At 35.5% G+C, this 15,201-nt stretch overlaps 1 protein-coding gene across 2 annotated transcripts in view; it reads right to left on the reverse strand.

Moving 5' to 3' along the window:
• GRIK2 (glutamate ionotropic receptor kainate type subunit 2) overlaps positions 1-15,201 on the reverse strand; it is a 610,822-nt gene that overhangs the window by 177,083 nt on the left and 418,538 nt on the right. For both annotated transcript variants that reach the window (XM_046676126.1, XM_046676127.1), the window contains exon 10: positions 11,828-12,034. In XM_046676126.1, the coding sequence (XP_046532082.1) occupies positions 11,828-12,034 (207 nt within the window). The remainder of the gene's footprint in view (positions 1-11,827; positions 12,035-15,201) is intronic.

The raw sequence follows: 15,201 nt of genomic DNA on the forward strand, positions 1-15,201 counted from the left end.
AATAAATCTATCAGAAAAAGAGATGTAGAAACCTTTTTTACTCGTTAATCCTCTCTTTAAAAGTTTTCTGTTATAAATCAATGTTATCTCAATAAAAATAAATAAGTAATAAAGTAAATTTTAAAAAACTTTTCTGATTCAGATCAGAGTTTATCCTAAGTTGAATTGTTTTTTCAATATGTTTAAATGAACTTGACCAAGTTGTAGTTCGGTATTTTAGTCATGTATGAAGTTATATAAAATAACATCCTTCAGGTAGAACTACCCTCTGAAATTAAGCTAACTGCAACACTAAAAGTAGTATATTGGAAAAGGCACCTGTCATTTTCTTATAATTCAAGCTTAAAGACTTCCCTGATCCTTTTCCTCTCAGACAGGATTAGATACATATCCTTGAGGTTTCCCAAAATACCTTGAGAATATCTCTGATTATGTCATTATCTGAAGTATGTAGAAATTATTTGTGTCTATCTCATCTAGGATTCATATTTATCTTTATATCTTCAATGCCTAAAATTGTGACAGGCACAAAATGCTGAATTAATAATACTGAATTATACTTCCATGTAGGGATATCATGAAGATATCTTATTTCAGTAATTGTATTATTTCATTATTCAAATTTACTTTGAAAAGCAACTTCACATAATTTAATGTAATAGGAAAATCCAGTCACAGTTAACAAAGAAATAATATTTGTCCTGTTAAGAAAATTCATGCTATGGCTTTCCTTTTTAAATTTCTTTAGTTTCTGCTTAGGACTTTGCTTTGTTTTTGTTTAATTTTTTTTTTAAGTTCTAAATAAAATGTCACTTTAAAAAGAAGCCACAATTGTTTATATCTGTTTTCAGTTACATTTATTCTGATTTTCTGGTAATAATAGATGCAAATCAGTGTTTATTATTTAATAAAACACAGATGTTCTATATACCACAGAGAAACACATTTTCCAGCCCATTGCTTCAATAGTGTCACTTTAAATTCACTCTCCGAATCAAACTTTTTTTTTTTTTTTGAGGAAGATTAGCCCTGAGCTAACATCTGCTGCCAATCCTCCTCTTTTTGCTGAGGAAGACTGGCCCTGAGCTAACATCCATGCCCATCTTCCTCTACTTTATACGTGGGATGCCCACCACAGCCTGGCGTGCCAAGCGGTGCCAGTCCGCACCCAGGACCCGAACCAGTGAACCCCAGGCCGCCGAGAAGTGGAACATGCGAACTTAACTGCTGCGCCACTGGGCAGGCCCCCAAATTTTTTATTATTGAATCCAAGTAATTCTAGAATTTGGATCTGTATGTGTAGGCAATCCCTCCCAGAATATACTTGCCCTTAATTTATATTTCTACTTTCATTTTATATAATATTTTATATACAACGATAGTGGTTACATGCAGAGAGAGATGAGGGAAATGTAATTTTATCCTTTGTGTTGATTTGGAAAATTACTGAATTGAGACATTTTATGGTGAGTGAAGCACTTCAACATTATCTACAATGTTTTATAACTTTTATATTAAAAGAGAAACTTAAAACAAAAGAAACAAATGTTAACAGTTGTCATTTTTGGGTCACAAGAAATTATAAATAAATTCCCACTTCTATCTTTTAGTTATTTTTCTTAAAATTAAAAAATAACATTACTACTCTTTAATGTTTGTTACTGAAAATGCGAGAATGCTTCCACCAGAGTGAAAAATTGAGACAACATGCTATCAAAAATCAAAGCCCTGGTGTAAGTCAGTTCCCGTTTAGTAGAAATTGCTGTTTGATTTAGCCTTTCCATTTTTGTGATAATACCTGGGGCCTTTTTAAGTTCCCTGAAAAACAAATATTTGATTTCCTCCCTAGAATATAATAAAAGAGCAATCAGGAGGCAAAAGCAAAGTATAGTGAGGTCCTCTAAGGCTCATTTATGATCATGAAAGGCTTGATAGTGTTAAATACCAATTGCAATGCTAAGGCAGCCTGCTGGGAAGCATTCTAGTATTTTCAGTAATAGCTGGGAAACCACAGCATCACCGGTCTTCTTAAAAACAAAGTAAAATACCAGTCAATTAGATCCCAACAGACTTCCCACTTTGTCATAGCTACTTTATAAACTGAAGCCGAATTTCTACCTCATTCTGTCTTTTTTTAAAAAAATCTGTCAAATGATCAAGTTTTTGTGTATTTGCTTTTAAAATGTCAACCACACTTGAAGACATAAAAAGGAGCCTCATTAAAAAGAATAAATGCTTTTATTGACCAATACACTCTCTTAGCGACCACAAATGGTTAATGAGACTAAAACACAAGTCTCTTTAAGCACAAAGAAGTTATAAAGTTCTTTGGCATCTCTAAAAGAGCTAAGCTTTAAATGCTACTTTTAAAAAGACACTTCTCATAGTCTGCTGTATGCAATTCTAATGAGGTAAAGGGACTGAAAATTTGGCCTTAAAAATCTCTCCCTTTTTTAGTTGTAATCATAAAAAGATTGCCCTTTTTCTTTGACAACATTATTTCACACATATAGTCAATTATTTGTTTTAAATATATTATAATCATGGTTCCATAGTAGTCTGGTAAACTAGCTCATAGTGTTTAACAGCCAAGATAAAGCAACACAAAAGAGAACATTTGGTACCCTTTTGGATATAGTAACAGTAACAGTCATAATAATAATAATAATAATAACAATAACTACTTATCTTGAGTGTTTCCTATTTGCCAGGCAACACACTAAGACTTGGGCATGCATTCATGTCCTAAACTAGAGTCAGCTTCTCAAATATGATTTGAAAATTCCTTAAACAGCCCAGTCAGAGAACTGAATTCAGCTTCTACAGTTGCACACCAGGTTAAGTAGTGGTTTTTTGACTAGTGTTAGTTTGTTTTTTTTTTAAATCTGTATCTCTATACATGAGAGTATCCACCTGCGCAGGAGCTTTTCACACAGTAAGTCATGAGACCTACAGTGGACTCAGCATCACTTTCCAACACTTAAACTGTTCTTTCTTCCTGTCACTGTCCTTCTCCCCTTCCCTGTCTCTCACCCATCTATCCCCCATCTCTGCCATCCCATTGATGAATTTGACGAAGTTAAAAATGCCTACAGTACTGCTCCACGCTTGGGCCTTAACATTTAATCCACACCATCAGTCTGTGAGGTGAGTATCATTATTCCCATTGTACATATAATAAAACTGCTTTGAAGACAAACTAAATAACTTTCCCAAGGCTGTACAGCATAAATAGATGGATCGATAGATAGATGATAGATAGCACCCAAATTTCCACAGATATGAAGTAACCGTAGATCTTCAGCTATGAGTACACAGTATCCCCTTACACATTTTATCAGCATTTTGACGCTAGGTCAGAGAAGGCCAAGCAGAGCACTGGCTGAAGAGCATGCTGAAATTTGCCTCCAGCTGAAGCTTTTTCTATGTGAAGGGTGAAAGGATAAAGAATTTCAAGTAACAAGGGAAGTTGTGATGAAGGACCAGAAGTAGTAGTTCCACAAGTGTTCAAAAAAGTGGGCTCATTAAAGGAATGATGTGGTCAGGAAAAGCCCTATGGAGTAGGGTCCTAACACGGAACCCTGGAGGTGGACTTTAAATAGGTGACAAGGTGAGAGAGCTTAAAGGTGAGTACTTGAAATTTTATGCTGCAACCTTTTGGTATCTCTGCAATGCTTTGAGTGGGAAAGTTTTGAGGAGACATTGGTGATTAGATAAGAATCTGACTATAATGTATAGGTTGATTCCTAAAGAAGAGGCAGGAAATACACAATAAAAACACAACGAAGTGGCAAGAGTTTCTACTAGATTGGCGGATGCAAACGGGAAGGTAGAGACAGATCTGAGGTCTATTTTTAATTTGCACATACAACAGACTTTGCACATTGCTTTATTAACTTATGTATGGATGTCTACAACCATAAATCTTCCTGAAGTTTTCCACTGCCAAGGCAAACATCACCAGAGATTTGAAAGTAATTTAACTGCCCTTGTCTCCTTTAAGCAGTCCCATAATAATACGTTTTGCTAGCTTATTGCAGCTTAGGTATTTTCTCTCATGCTTATGAATAACTCAAGTTGGCTTTATGAATAACATACTCACAATTGTTGTCTCATGAGCCCATAAGTGAGTTATTAGCCATAAGGAATACACAACCCAAAGCTACAAGTGAAATTTATGCCCGACTTAATATGATGGTTGCATTAGCAAATTTCTGTGTACTCATCTCTACTATGTCAGGTTCAGTAACTAAGCTTGCTTTTAAGAAGGAAAAAATCGATAGAATATTTCATAAAATATTATACAACAAATAATGATGCTTTAATTTCAAGAAGAAATATGGCACTGTTTATTTTTTTACTTGCTCCTTGATGCTTTCATTGGGGCCCTTGGAAGGCAGCATAAGAATTAAAAGCATTTGGAAAATATGTAACATATTTTCTGAGGAGCGTGGTACTTGAATTAAACATTTGTTGTCAAAAATTTGTGTCATACCTTCAATAAATATTCTTGAATGCTGAACATTTCTGCAATTTTATTATTTGTGTCTCCCGGTTATTTTCACTATATTTGAAGCAAATGCACACTACCAAGCATAAACCACAATACAGAGGAGTTCGGATGCAGTGAATCGATAGGGCAAAAGAGTGTCCTGATTTAGATTTTAATCAGTTTGATGATTCACAAAAGCTATCAACTTTTAAAGCTATGTGACAAACTTCAAATAGAATGGCCCAGGTCACCAATCATCATGGGTGGTTCTGGGCAATCTTTATTTAAAAAAAATTATTTGAGAAGTGTTGGATTAAGTTTTTTAAGGATTTAAGCGAGGAGAATAAATCTCTTCACTTTCAGTCTTATATATAACTCTAATTTGACACAATACCAAATCATAAAATAAATTTAAGGAGGTCCAGAAACATTTTAATTTTTTCTATAATCATTTCTTTGATTTAAAAAAGTTAAACAGTAATTTTCAAAAAAACCAAAATGAGTGTCCCTGCTTTGCTGGTCTCCTAAACATCGTTTTTCCCATTTATCTTACCTACTGCTCATTTAATAGTGACTTTATTGTCTATTAATTCTTCCCTATGTTTAATTAATTCTAATATAAAACTACCATTCACAAGACATAGGTCATTTAGGTAAGAAACCACTGAGATATTTGAATACCAAAGGTTTCAATAGATAAACTTTGCATTAAAACTTAACACTAATTTTACTGACTATGATTCGATTCAAAATTAATATCAATAGCAACCATAATCCCTACATCTTTCTCACTGTAATAGTGTCTAAATGTTTTACTTTTCAGTCTCAACGAGAATATTCATTAACACTATAATGGAAAGAATAAGTAAGAAGACACAAAGTTTGATCATATTAGTTATGTCTCTATTATCTACTATATGTCAGGCACTGCATTAGGAAATTTATATATATCATTCCTAATTATTAATATGCTATCATTATCTCTATTTTATTTATTTATTTATTTTTTTGCTGAGGAAGATTCACCCTGAGATAACATCTGTGCCAATCTTCCTCCATTTTTTAGTATGTGGGCTGCCAGCACAGCATGGCCACTAACAGAGTAGGTAGGTCTGTGCCCAGGAACGGAACCTGGGCCACAAAAACGAAGTGCACTGAACTTATCCACTAGGCTACCAGGTCTGGCCTTCTATTTTATTTTTGAGAAACTAAGGCTCAAAGAGTTTCAGGCGATGTGCCCAAAGCATAAAACTATGTAATAGAAGAATTAGGATTTGAAGCCACATCTGTCTTACCAAGTACTTACTAGCACACCATGTTGTGCAGCTCTGCTCTGGAGATGATAGGGGAGGAAGGTGTTTTCAGAGGGGAAGACGTCATTTTTCAAGGACTAACAATGCCTCGGGGAACCCTTTCTCCTAATATCTTTTTGAAGTTGTAACTTCATATTGCACCACCAAGAACGGTCCCTGATTATATATTTATATATATATATATAATATATAGATTATAATAAATTTGAGAGATCATACCAAACCCTATACATCGAGTGTCCTCTTGAGAAGGAAGAATGGAGAAGGTGGTAAAACCAACTGTTACTAAAATAACAGACTTGCAACTGTAAGGGCAAATACAAATTAAAAATAAGAGACTCAGTTCTCCCTGTTGAAAATAAAGGAAGAGACTCCCTCCTCTTTTCTTAGATCATTTATTTTAGAAAACTTCTAATTGTAAGTCTTTTACCTCTCTCTTCAAAATGTATATAAATCTTTAAAAAGTTGGTAAGCCTTTTGACAGTTTTCCAACCCAGGAATGCCCTTCCTAAGGGCCTGGGAAGTATCTCTTTGAAACAGAATCACCAAGGAAGATAGCACTCCATCTCCAAGTTTCTGTGGGAAGGTAGAAGCCTAACCTTGGTGGATGGGTGCCTAAAACCTATTTGTTGTCAAAAAGATTATTTTTCCATTGGATAAAGTCAATTAGCTAGCACAGAAGATCACCCTAATTACCAAATGACTGTGGTATGAACTATGTATGATAAATAGTGCTTTCAAGTCTTCTTGAGGACTAGTTACTGTTTATCTTGAATACATGTATGTAGTGGGTTGCATCTGCTTGGTTATATATAAAAGGGTAAAATTTCTTTCTGTCTTTGCAATCTCTTAGCAAACTGACTGTAGTGTGTATCACATTCTGGTTTATTGCTTATTCAATAATAAAATTATTTCTTCGTCTTCTACCTTCGTGGAGAGGCATTCTCGGTTGGGAGGAGATTTTGTTTTTAATTATATTTCCCCATCAGAGCACTGTCATATAGTCTCTGAATGGTTATTTCCCTTCTACTAAACCTAGAGAATATAGAAAATGGTCTGGCATATAGCTGGAATAAAATAAATAGTTGTCTCTGCACCTAAGTCCACATAAAAATTACAAGTAGCACAATTCAGATGGGGCTGACTCTATCCCACAGTTCCAATTGTGGACGCACGACCCAGGTCTGGTCATTTAGATTACCACCTCTGCAATCCCAGTCTTATGGACTAGACAACAGATGGGCAGATGGTCCAAGTTGGTCCAGCTGACACCCCTCCCCCACTCCCCAGCACCCGCCATGGATTTTGCAGAAAGTTTGGCAAAAGTAGACCTCTATCTCTTTCAAAAGGAGGATTCTAAAAGCCAGGTAAGCATAGGGCAGAGTTTCCCAACTTCAGTACGATTGACACTGGGCAAAATAATTCTCTGTTGTGAGGAGCTATCTTGTGCATCTCTAGCCTCTGCCCCTAGATGGCAGTAGCAGCATCTCCCCCTTTCCCTAAATTGTGACAATAAAAAATGTCTCCCAACATTGCCAAAAGTCTCTTGAGGAAAAAACTGTCTCCAGTTGAGAACCACTGGCCTAGAGCCACCATGTGCCTCTTCTGTTACCATGTGGAAAGAAATTGCTTAAGAATAAAACCTACAGAGAAGAGAGTAAAGCGGAGAGATAACAAGGCAGAGAGAGGCCACGCATTAATAGCATATTTTAAGACCTTGGATCTAACTATATTTGAAGTGAAAACCACTACTGGATGTTTTTAGTAATGTGGGGCTTTTTAAAAACTATATATTTCTGTAGGCTATTTTTAGCCATGTTTCTTACATTTGCAACTGAAATAGTCCTGATTGACATTATAAACTACCGTATAACTTACATTCAAGTAAGTAGGATAGATATTAAGCTGATAATTAAAATAAAGTGTGATACGTGTTATACACGAAGAGTAATATGGAAACTCATAGCAGGTGGGCCTCCCGGGGTGGGGTGGGAAGCCTCATCAGGGAAGAGTTTCTGAAGCTAAGTAGAAGTAATTCAGATGAAATGAGCTGGGTGGGGGTCGCGGAGAGTGCTGCAGACAGAGAACTAACCAGGAGGCAAAGGAGAAGAAGACTGATAAAAATCCACATGGATATGGCTGGAGAGAGCGGAATAGATGAAAATATAGAAAAGTGTGCCAGTTAGCGTCTCAACAGAAATGCGATGGCACCCTCAAATGATGATAACTGAACAGGATTTATTTACAAAGGGACTAATTCGTTCTCAAACTTCAGGGAACATCAGAATCACCAATAGGGCTTGTTAAAATAGAGATTGCTGTGATCTACCCCAGAATTTCAGATGCAGTAGGTCTAGAGTAGGCCCTGGAAATTTGCATTTCTAACAAGTTCGAAAGTGATACTGATTCTGCAGGTCTGTGGAACATATGTTGAGAACCACTGGTGTAGGAAATTTTAAGGGATGGTGCAGCAACCCAAGGCTAGTAGCAGCCAAGCTGCAACTACCCCTAAGGTTCAAAGAAAAAAAAGCTATGTAGGGTGTAAATTGGAACTGACAACAGGAGAGGGATTTGCATAGAGCAGGCATCCTTATGAGAAACTGTGATATTCAATGTAGGGACGCAAACCACCCCAAGGCAACATCTCAGGCAGCAAGGAGGAAAGGAAATATCCTGACCTCACTCTCCTGCTGCCTTGGATCTCTGGCTGGGGAGCCCTGTTGATTTGCTCTATAAAGGACAAACTCCCAACTCAGAAAGCAGGGGGAGGAGGTCTGAGAGCAGATCTGGAGGGTCAAAAAGAAGACTTCCATAGGAGATGAACAATAACCAAATGTGGAAGGGCTTGTAAATATGTTATATAGTTGGTCCTGTATCCTTAGGACAATGGAAACTCCTGAAAGATTTTATGCAAAAGAAGGGTATGATCAGATTTCTCCTACTGAAACAAGACTCTAGCTGAATGATACATATAGATAGTGGATTAGAAGGGAAAGACCCTCATATTGGAATATTATTCCAAGTGACAGTGGAGATGGAGACAAGTGGGCAGCTTTCAGAATTACTTAAGAAATACGCTCAATAAAAAATTCAGAAATGACTACTAAATTTTTGGCTTGGGAGCCCTACTGAATTTTCATGTCATGTACTGATAAAGGAAACTCTTCAGAAGGAACAGCTTCAGGAGAGATAAATAATAAATTCAGCAGGAAACACGCTGCTTTTGAAGTGTGTATGAGCCATTTAAGTGGAAAATATACCAGAGGTAGTTAGACACATGGGTCAAGGCTTGGGGCTGAAGATGTTGAATGGTGGAATTTCCATATGAGAATGATAATCAAGCTATGAGAGAGGGTAATCTTTCCGAGGAAAGTAAGGAGAGGGAAAAGTTTAGGGTGTTGATCTGATTATCAGCAAATTGTTACTTTACACTGAAATTAGCATATTCATGAGCATGCAAACTAAATTGAGGCTGTACAAAGAAAAATACCTGACTATAATCATCACTCTTTTGATATGACTCATGCTAAACATTAAAAACCAAGGCCAGCCCAACAACATGGGATAGGAAGAAAGAGTATACATACTAGGACAGGACAGCACTGTAGTCAGGGAAAATAAAAGGTGAAGTGACAGGTATGGCATCAAGAAGAATAAAATGATTAAATAACTTGAAGACCTCATCAGTGGTCTCAACTCAATACCAAAAATATTTTTTGAGAAATTAATATCAAATTATAATACTCCTTTACTATGCTTTCATTTGGTGTGCCGTCATCTTTTATGCCATCGTTCTAAATCATTATTTCCTAACCTTCATTTTCTACTCTATAATTTCCTTGAAGAAATATACAGATAGGAAATCAAAAAGGAATCTAAAACTTTTAATCAATTTTGAACCCCAAACGCTTAATAAAAAGAACATTAACTAAGCACCTAAGACAAATATATACATAAAGGCATTGGTGATCTAAAATTCTTGTGTTCTGACTAAAATAAAAGCCTAACACAAGCTACTTATCCAAAGATTCTATAGTGAATATCCATTGTTTTGGTCTGTGCAGCATCCATTCCACTTTCTTCAAGTATAAACACCCTGATTTTCCTTTGAAAACCCACAATTCCCCCACTTTAAATCTATGAGGTTTTGAAGGGGCTGACTCCACCCCCTAGTTTCTTGAGTGAGTATATGCCCCAGGATATCCAATGAGAACACCACTTCTCTCGGAATAGGATAATTGGTTCAGGATTTAGTTTATGACCTAGGTCAGGCCAATGAAACCAAATTTAGGGTTTATTGATGAAATTATAGGGTACAGGTGCTATATTTCTACCTGGATGGTTAATCTAGAATTGCTGGCAGCAATTGTTCTTGCCACCTCTTGGGAGGCATGCATCTAAGAGTAAAACAAATACAGGGAAGCAAAGACTAAATTGGGGCAAAAGACCAGAGACTAAATCTTGATACTTTAAATCCAGCCACATCACCTTTGGACTTCACAAAGATGTAAACCAATAAAGTATCATTTTTGCTTAAAGCAGCTTGAGTTAGGTTTCTGATAGTTACTGCTATATTAAGAGAAACTAACATAAAGTTTAAGGTTTTATGTTTGATTCTAAATCATATATATATATATATATATTCCAATATTTTCATTTTATAAAGGATTTTACAAAGTTAAAATATAAATGTACCATTTAAGCAGAATTTGTGAGAAATAATCAAGTCTAAAACTTAAGGATCTTATTGAGAAAATTCCCAATCATTAAAAGAAATATATTGAAAACTTGAAGAAAAAGAAATTTAAAACATGATAGTTTGTGTTATTATTCTGCTTCTAACCAAGGCCTGATATTTCTTTCTTGATAGATAGATAGATAGATAGAAATCTCTTATTTCCTTCTTAATAAGGAACTTTGTAATTAATAACAATAAAGTACTTTCAAAATGCTTTGAAAATTACCTATATTTCTACTTCCATAGGTAAGAATTTTTACTTAGGGTACAGTTCACAATGTTTTTTAAAAGAAAATTATTTTTATTATTTTATAAAATTCTTAGCAATAACTACATGCCTTAATATTATGGAAAATGACAAAATAAACTTAAATGTTACAAAAAACAAAGTCAAATACATTGTTATAATACTTAAAAAATAAGAGCTTATTTCAAAGAAATGAATTAATTGACATAATCCACTGAGGAATTATGAGATAATCGTTTCCTGGATGAAAAGGAATGCCTGGCTATTCAATTACAAAAATAAAATAAAATTTCTATCCTCCTACTTCCATATGCTTAATATTCTTGCTTTATTTTATATAGCATCTTATTCCATGCTTTTTACATATAGATTTATCTCCTCTCTAAAGATAAGAAGTTTCTTATCCCAGTATAGAAAATTTTTATAAAGAAATTTAGAGTTTATATCACTCATTCTCTCTATTGATTAGAAGGTTAGCATAATAAAAGTGAATAAGAAATTCATTGTTGGGAAACTACAGTCTAATTTGCAGATTAAGACCAAATATTTCAAGATATTAAATCGCTTAAACACAAGTTAATTTAAGACAGACTTCTCTCTCTAATAGAACTATACTTCCCTCTTAAATTCTATATATTTAATAACAAAAATAATACATACTTTGAATAAAATTATTGAAGGAAATTCATATTTGAAATATATTACTGCTCTTTGACATTATTAATCCCTAACCATCAAAAAATTTTTTTTTAAAGATTTTAATTTTTTCCTTTTTCTCCCCAAAGCCCCCCAGTACATAGTTGTGTATTCTTCATTGTGGGTCTAGTTGTGGTATGTGGAACGCTGCCTCAGCGTGGTTTGACAAGCAGTGCCATGTCCGCGCCCAGGATTCGAACCAACGAAACACTGGGCTGCCTGCAGTGGAGTGCGCGAACTTAACCACTCAGCCACGGCGCCAGCCCCGCATCAAAAATTTTTAAAAAGTAAATCTTTTAGCCATCTTCCAAATGTAATACATAATGAGAAGAGGGACTTACATGATCAATTAGCTCACGGACCATTCCATTCCATTGTCCATTGGCATCATCCTGGGCTCCATATTTCCCGTCCTCCACAAGTCTAATTTCATATGTAAAACCAAGAATTGTAGACAATTCTCTGAGGAGGTCAATGCAATAGCCCTCAAATCGATCATTCCCATAAAGGGGTTTGTCAGACTTCTTAAACAGGACATAGGGTTCTTCCTGGAAACAGTGAACATGAAGGTAGGAGGTATTAGTTAGTCACGAAACTTATCAGAATTATACTTTCCTTAGAAGATAGAAAATGTCACGTTAATTTAGGACAGCAGTCAATTTTATTTTCTTCTAAATTGTAATTAATATAGTTTGAAATACTAAGAAGGCAGATTACTTTGAGAATATTTGTGCCTCATAAGAGAATATACATCTTAGAGATATAATATATATAATAAATACTATTTAATGTGATATTTGTGATACAATGTATAATACATAAGATATAATTACAATACCCCAATTTGAATTAGACTATTTAATCAATATCTAGCATACTGTTTCAGTGGGATCTATTGATGAAAGAATGAAAAAAATCATTGCCTAATTTCCTACCATGTGCTAAGAACTGCAGTAGGGACTTTTATATATATTATCACAATTTGTCCTAACAACCATGAAAATTAAAACTACTATACTTAATTATAGGAGAAAAAGTAGTAGCTTACTTTAGAATATAGAAAAAGAAACTAACACTTATCAAGTACTTATGCATTCATCTAACATTTTATGGAACACCTACTATAAGCCAGCCCTTCTCTATATAAAAGAGAAATCTTGAGTCATGAAGTTCATAATATAGAGGAGGAAACCAATAATAAATGTCTAAACAAATAGAACATATAACTTCAGATGTTGATAAATGGTGCAAAAACATAAAATAGGACAATAAGATACAGAACAACCACAAGGTCCTTGGCAAGACGAAGGAAAAATAAGACAAAATTGAATCATATGCCTGGAAGTCTTCTCTGAGGAGATGAGAGATGAGGTAGAACCTAAAAGATGAGAAGCAATCTAGCCGTTTGAAAATCTGAAAGAAGAGCATTTCAAGCTAAGGACACAGCAAGTAAAAAGCCCTAGACCAAAATGACACTGGAGTGTTCCAGAAAGAGGACAGCAGCCATCAATATGACTGAAGGCACATCCAGTAAGTGAGGGAATTAGTTGAATGAGATGAGACTGAAAAGAAAGTGAGAAGCCAAATCCTGTAAGGCTCTGCAAAACAGTCCCTATTAATAATTTGTATGTTTAACTAAGTGCCAAGAGAATCCATGCATTAGCATATTTTATTGGGAACAGGTGGATCAGGGTACAGCGGACTATGCTGTAAATAAACTAGGGTTCAACTGACTCTACTACTTACTATTTGACCATGGGCAAAGCCTCTGGAAGCTGCTCTCTTAGAGAAAGACACAACAAAGTGAAAAATCTTAGGAGGCTGCCATGCCAGTCTATCCAGGAATGCAATGATCCTCTTTACAACCCCTGGAGAACAACAGTCATTCCATGAGGGCCATCATACCTAGAGTTTTGGACATGACAGTACAGTCCTGCACTGTATAATGATGTTTTGGTCAACAACGGACTGAATATGCAACAGTGGTCCCATAAGATTAGTGCCACACTGCCTAGGTGTGTAGCAGACTTTACCATCTAGGTTTGTGTAGGTACACCCTATGATGGTCACACAATGATGATATTGCCTAACAACACATTTCTCAGACAGTATTCCTGTCATTAAGCAATGCATGACTATAATGTGGGAGCTTGCCCATACTCATCTCAGAAAAAAGACTAAGTCCATCTTCCTTCCCATCCCTGTTGACCTGGCATATCCCTCTACAATTTCATGCACACTCTAACCTGACCATTTTCCTTTCATTTTGATGCTCCACTGTGCTAAATAAATCCTGTGCAGAGATCAGCACATTGTTCTACATCTTCACGTAATTTCTGGAATGCCCCTTCCACCTCCCTGCTTTACTGGACTATACCCTGAAGACACACTTCTCCTTCAGCTCTCTGTCACAGAGACTATCTTCAGTGTCACCTCCACATCTCTCAAACACAGACACATTAGGTGTCTTCCCTGCCCCTCATTGCTGCCACAGAATATTTCTTCCCCTGCCTTCTGTGATAATCTCTGCTTCTCTGAGGTTCATGCCACCCTACTGCACCAGACTCTCTTTATATTTGCTGTCATTCAATGAAATATGAATCAGAAGATTTACTACATGGGAAGGGAAGCCTTTACTTTTCAAGTTTTTAACTACTGGATGACAATTTTCTCTCTTTTCCAACTCTTTTTTTTCTTGTTTTCAAACTAAATTTAATTTGTTTTATTAATATTACTATAAAGCTTCCTTTTTTAGCTGCAATTTTTTTTAAATTGAGGTTAACATTAATTTATATCATATAAAACAACAAATGGGACTACACCAAACTAAAAACCTTCTACACAGCAAAGAAAAACATCAACAAAACAAAAAGACAATCTAACAATTGGGAGAAGATATTTGCAAACCATATATCTGATAAAAGGTTAATGTCCAAAATATATAAAGAATTCATATATCTCAACAACAAAGAAAGAGCCCAATTAAAAAATGGGCAAAAGATCTGAATAGACATGTTTCCAAAGAAGATATACAGATGGCCAACAGGCACATGAAAAGGTGTTCAATATCACTATTAGGGAAATGCAAATCAAAACTACAATGAGATATCACCTCACACATATCAGAATGGCTATAATCAACAAGACAAGAAATAAGTGTTGGAGAGGATGTGGAGAAAAAGGAATTCTCATACACAATGTAAAGTGGTGCAGCCACTATGGAGAACACTATAGAGATGCATGAAAAAATTAAGAATAGAACTTCCATATGATCCAGCTATTCCACTGTCATGTATTTATCCAAAAAACAAGAATATGTAAAGATACATGCACCCCTATGGTCACTGCAACATTATTCACAATAGCCAAGACTTGGAGACAATCTAAGTGTCCATCAAAGGATGACTGGATAGAGAAGATGTGGTATATATACACAATGGAATACTACTCAGCTATAAAAAATGATGAAGTCTTGCCATTTGTGACAACATAGATGGACCTTGAGGGTATTATGCTAAGTGAAATAAGTCAGATGGAGAATGCCAAATACCATATGATCTCACTCATAAGTAGAACATAAAAACGACAAACAAACACATAGATACAGAGATTAGATTGGTGGTACCAGAGGGGAAGGGGGAGGGGGAGGGGAAAGAGGTGACAGGGCATACACGTACAATGATGGATGGAAATTAGTCTTTGGGTGGTGAACATG

This window comes from Equus quagga, chromosome 11 (genome assembly GCF_021613505.1).
Source record: "Equus quagga isolate Etosha38 chromosome 11, UCLA_HA_Equagga_1.0, whole genome shotgun sequence".
Taxonomy (NCBI): Eukaryota; Metazoa; Chordata; class Mammalia; order Perissodactyla; family Equidae; genus Equus; species Equus quagga.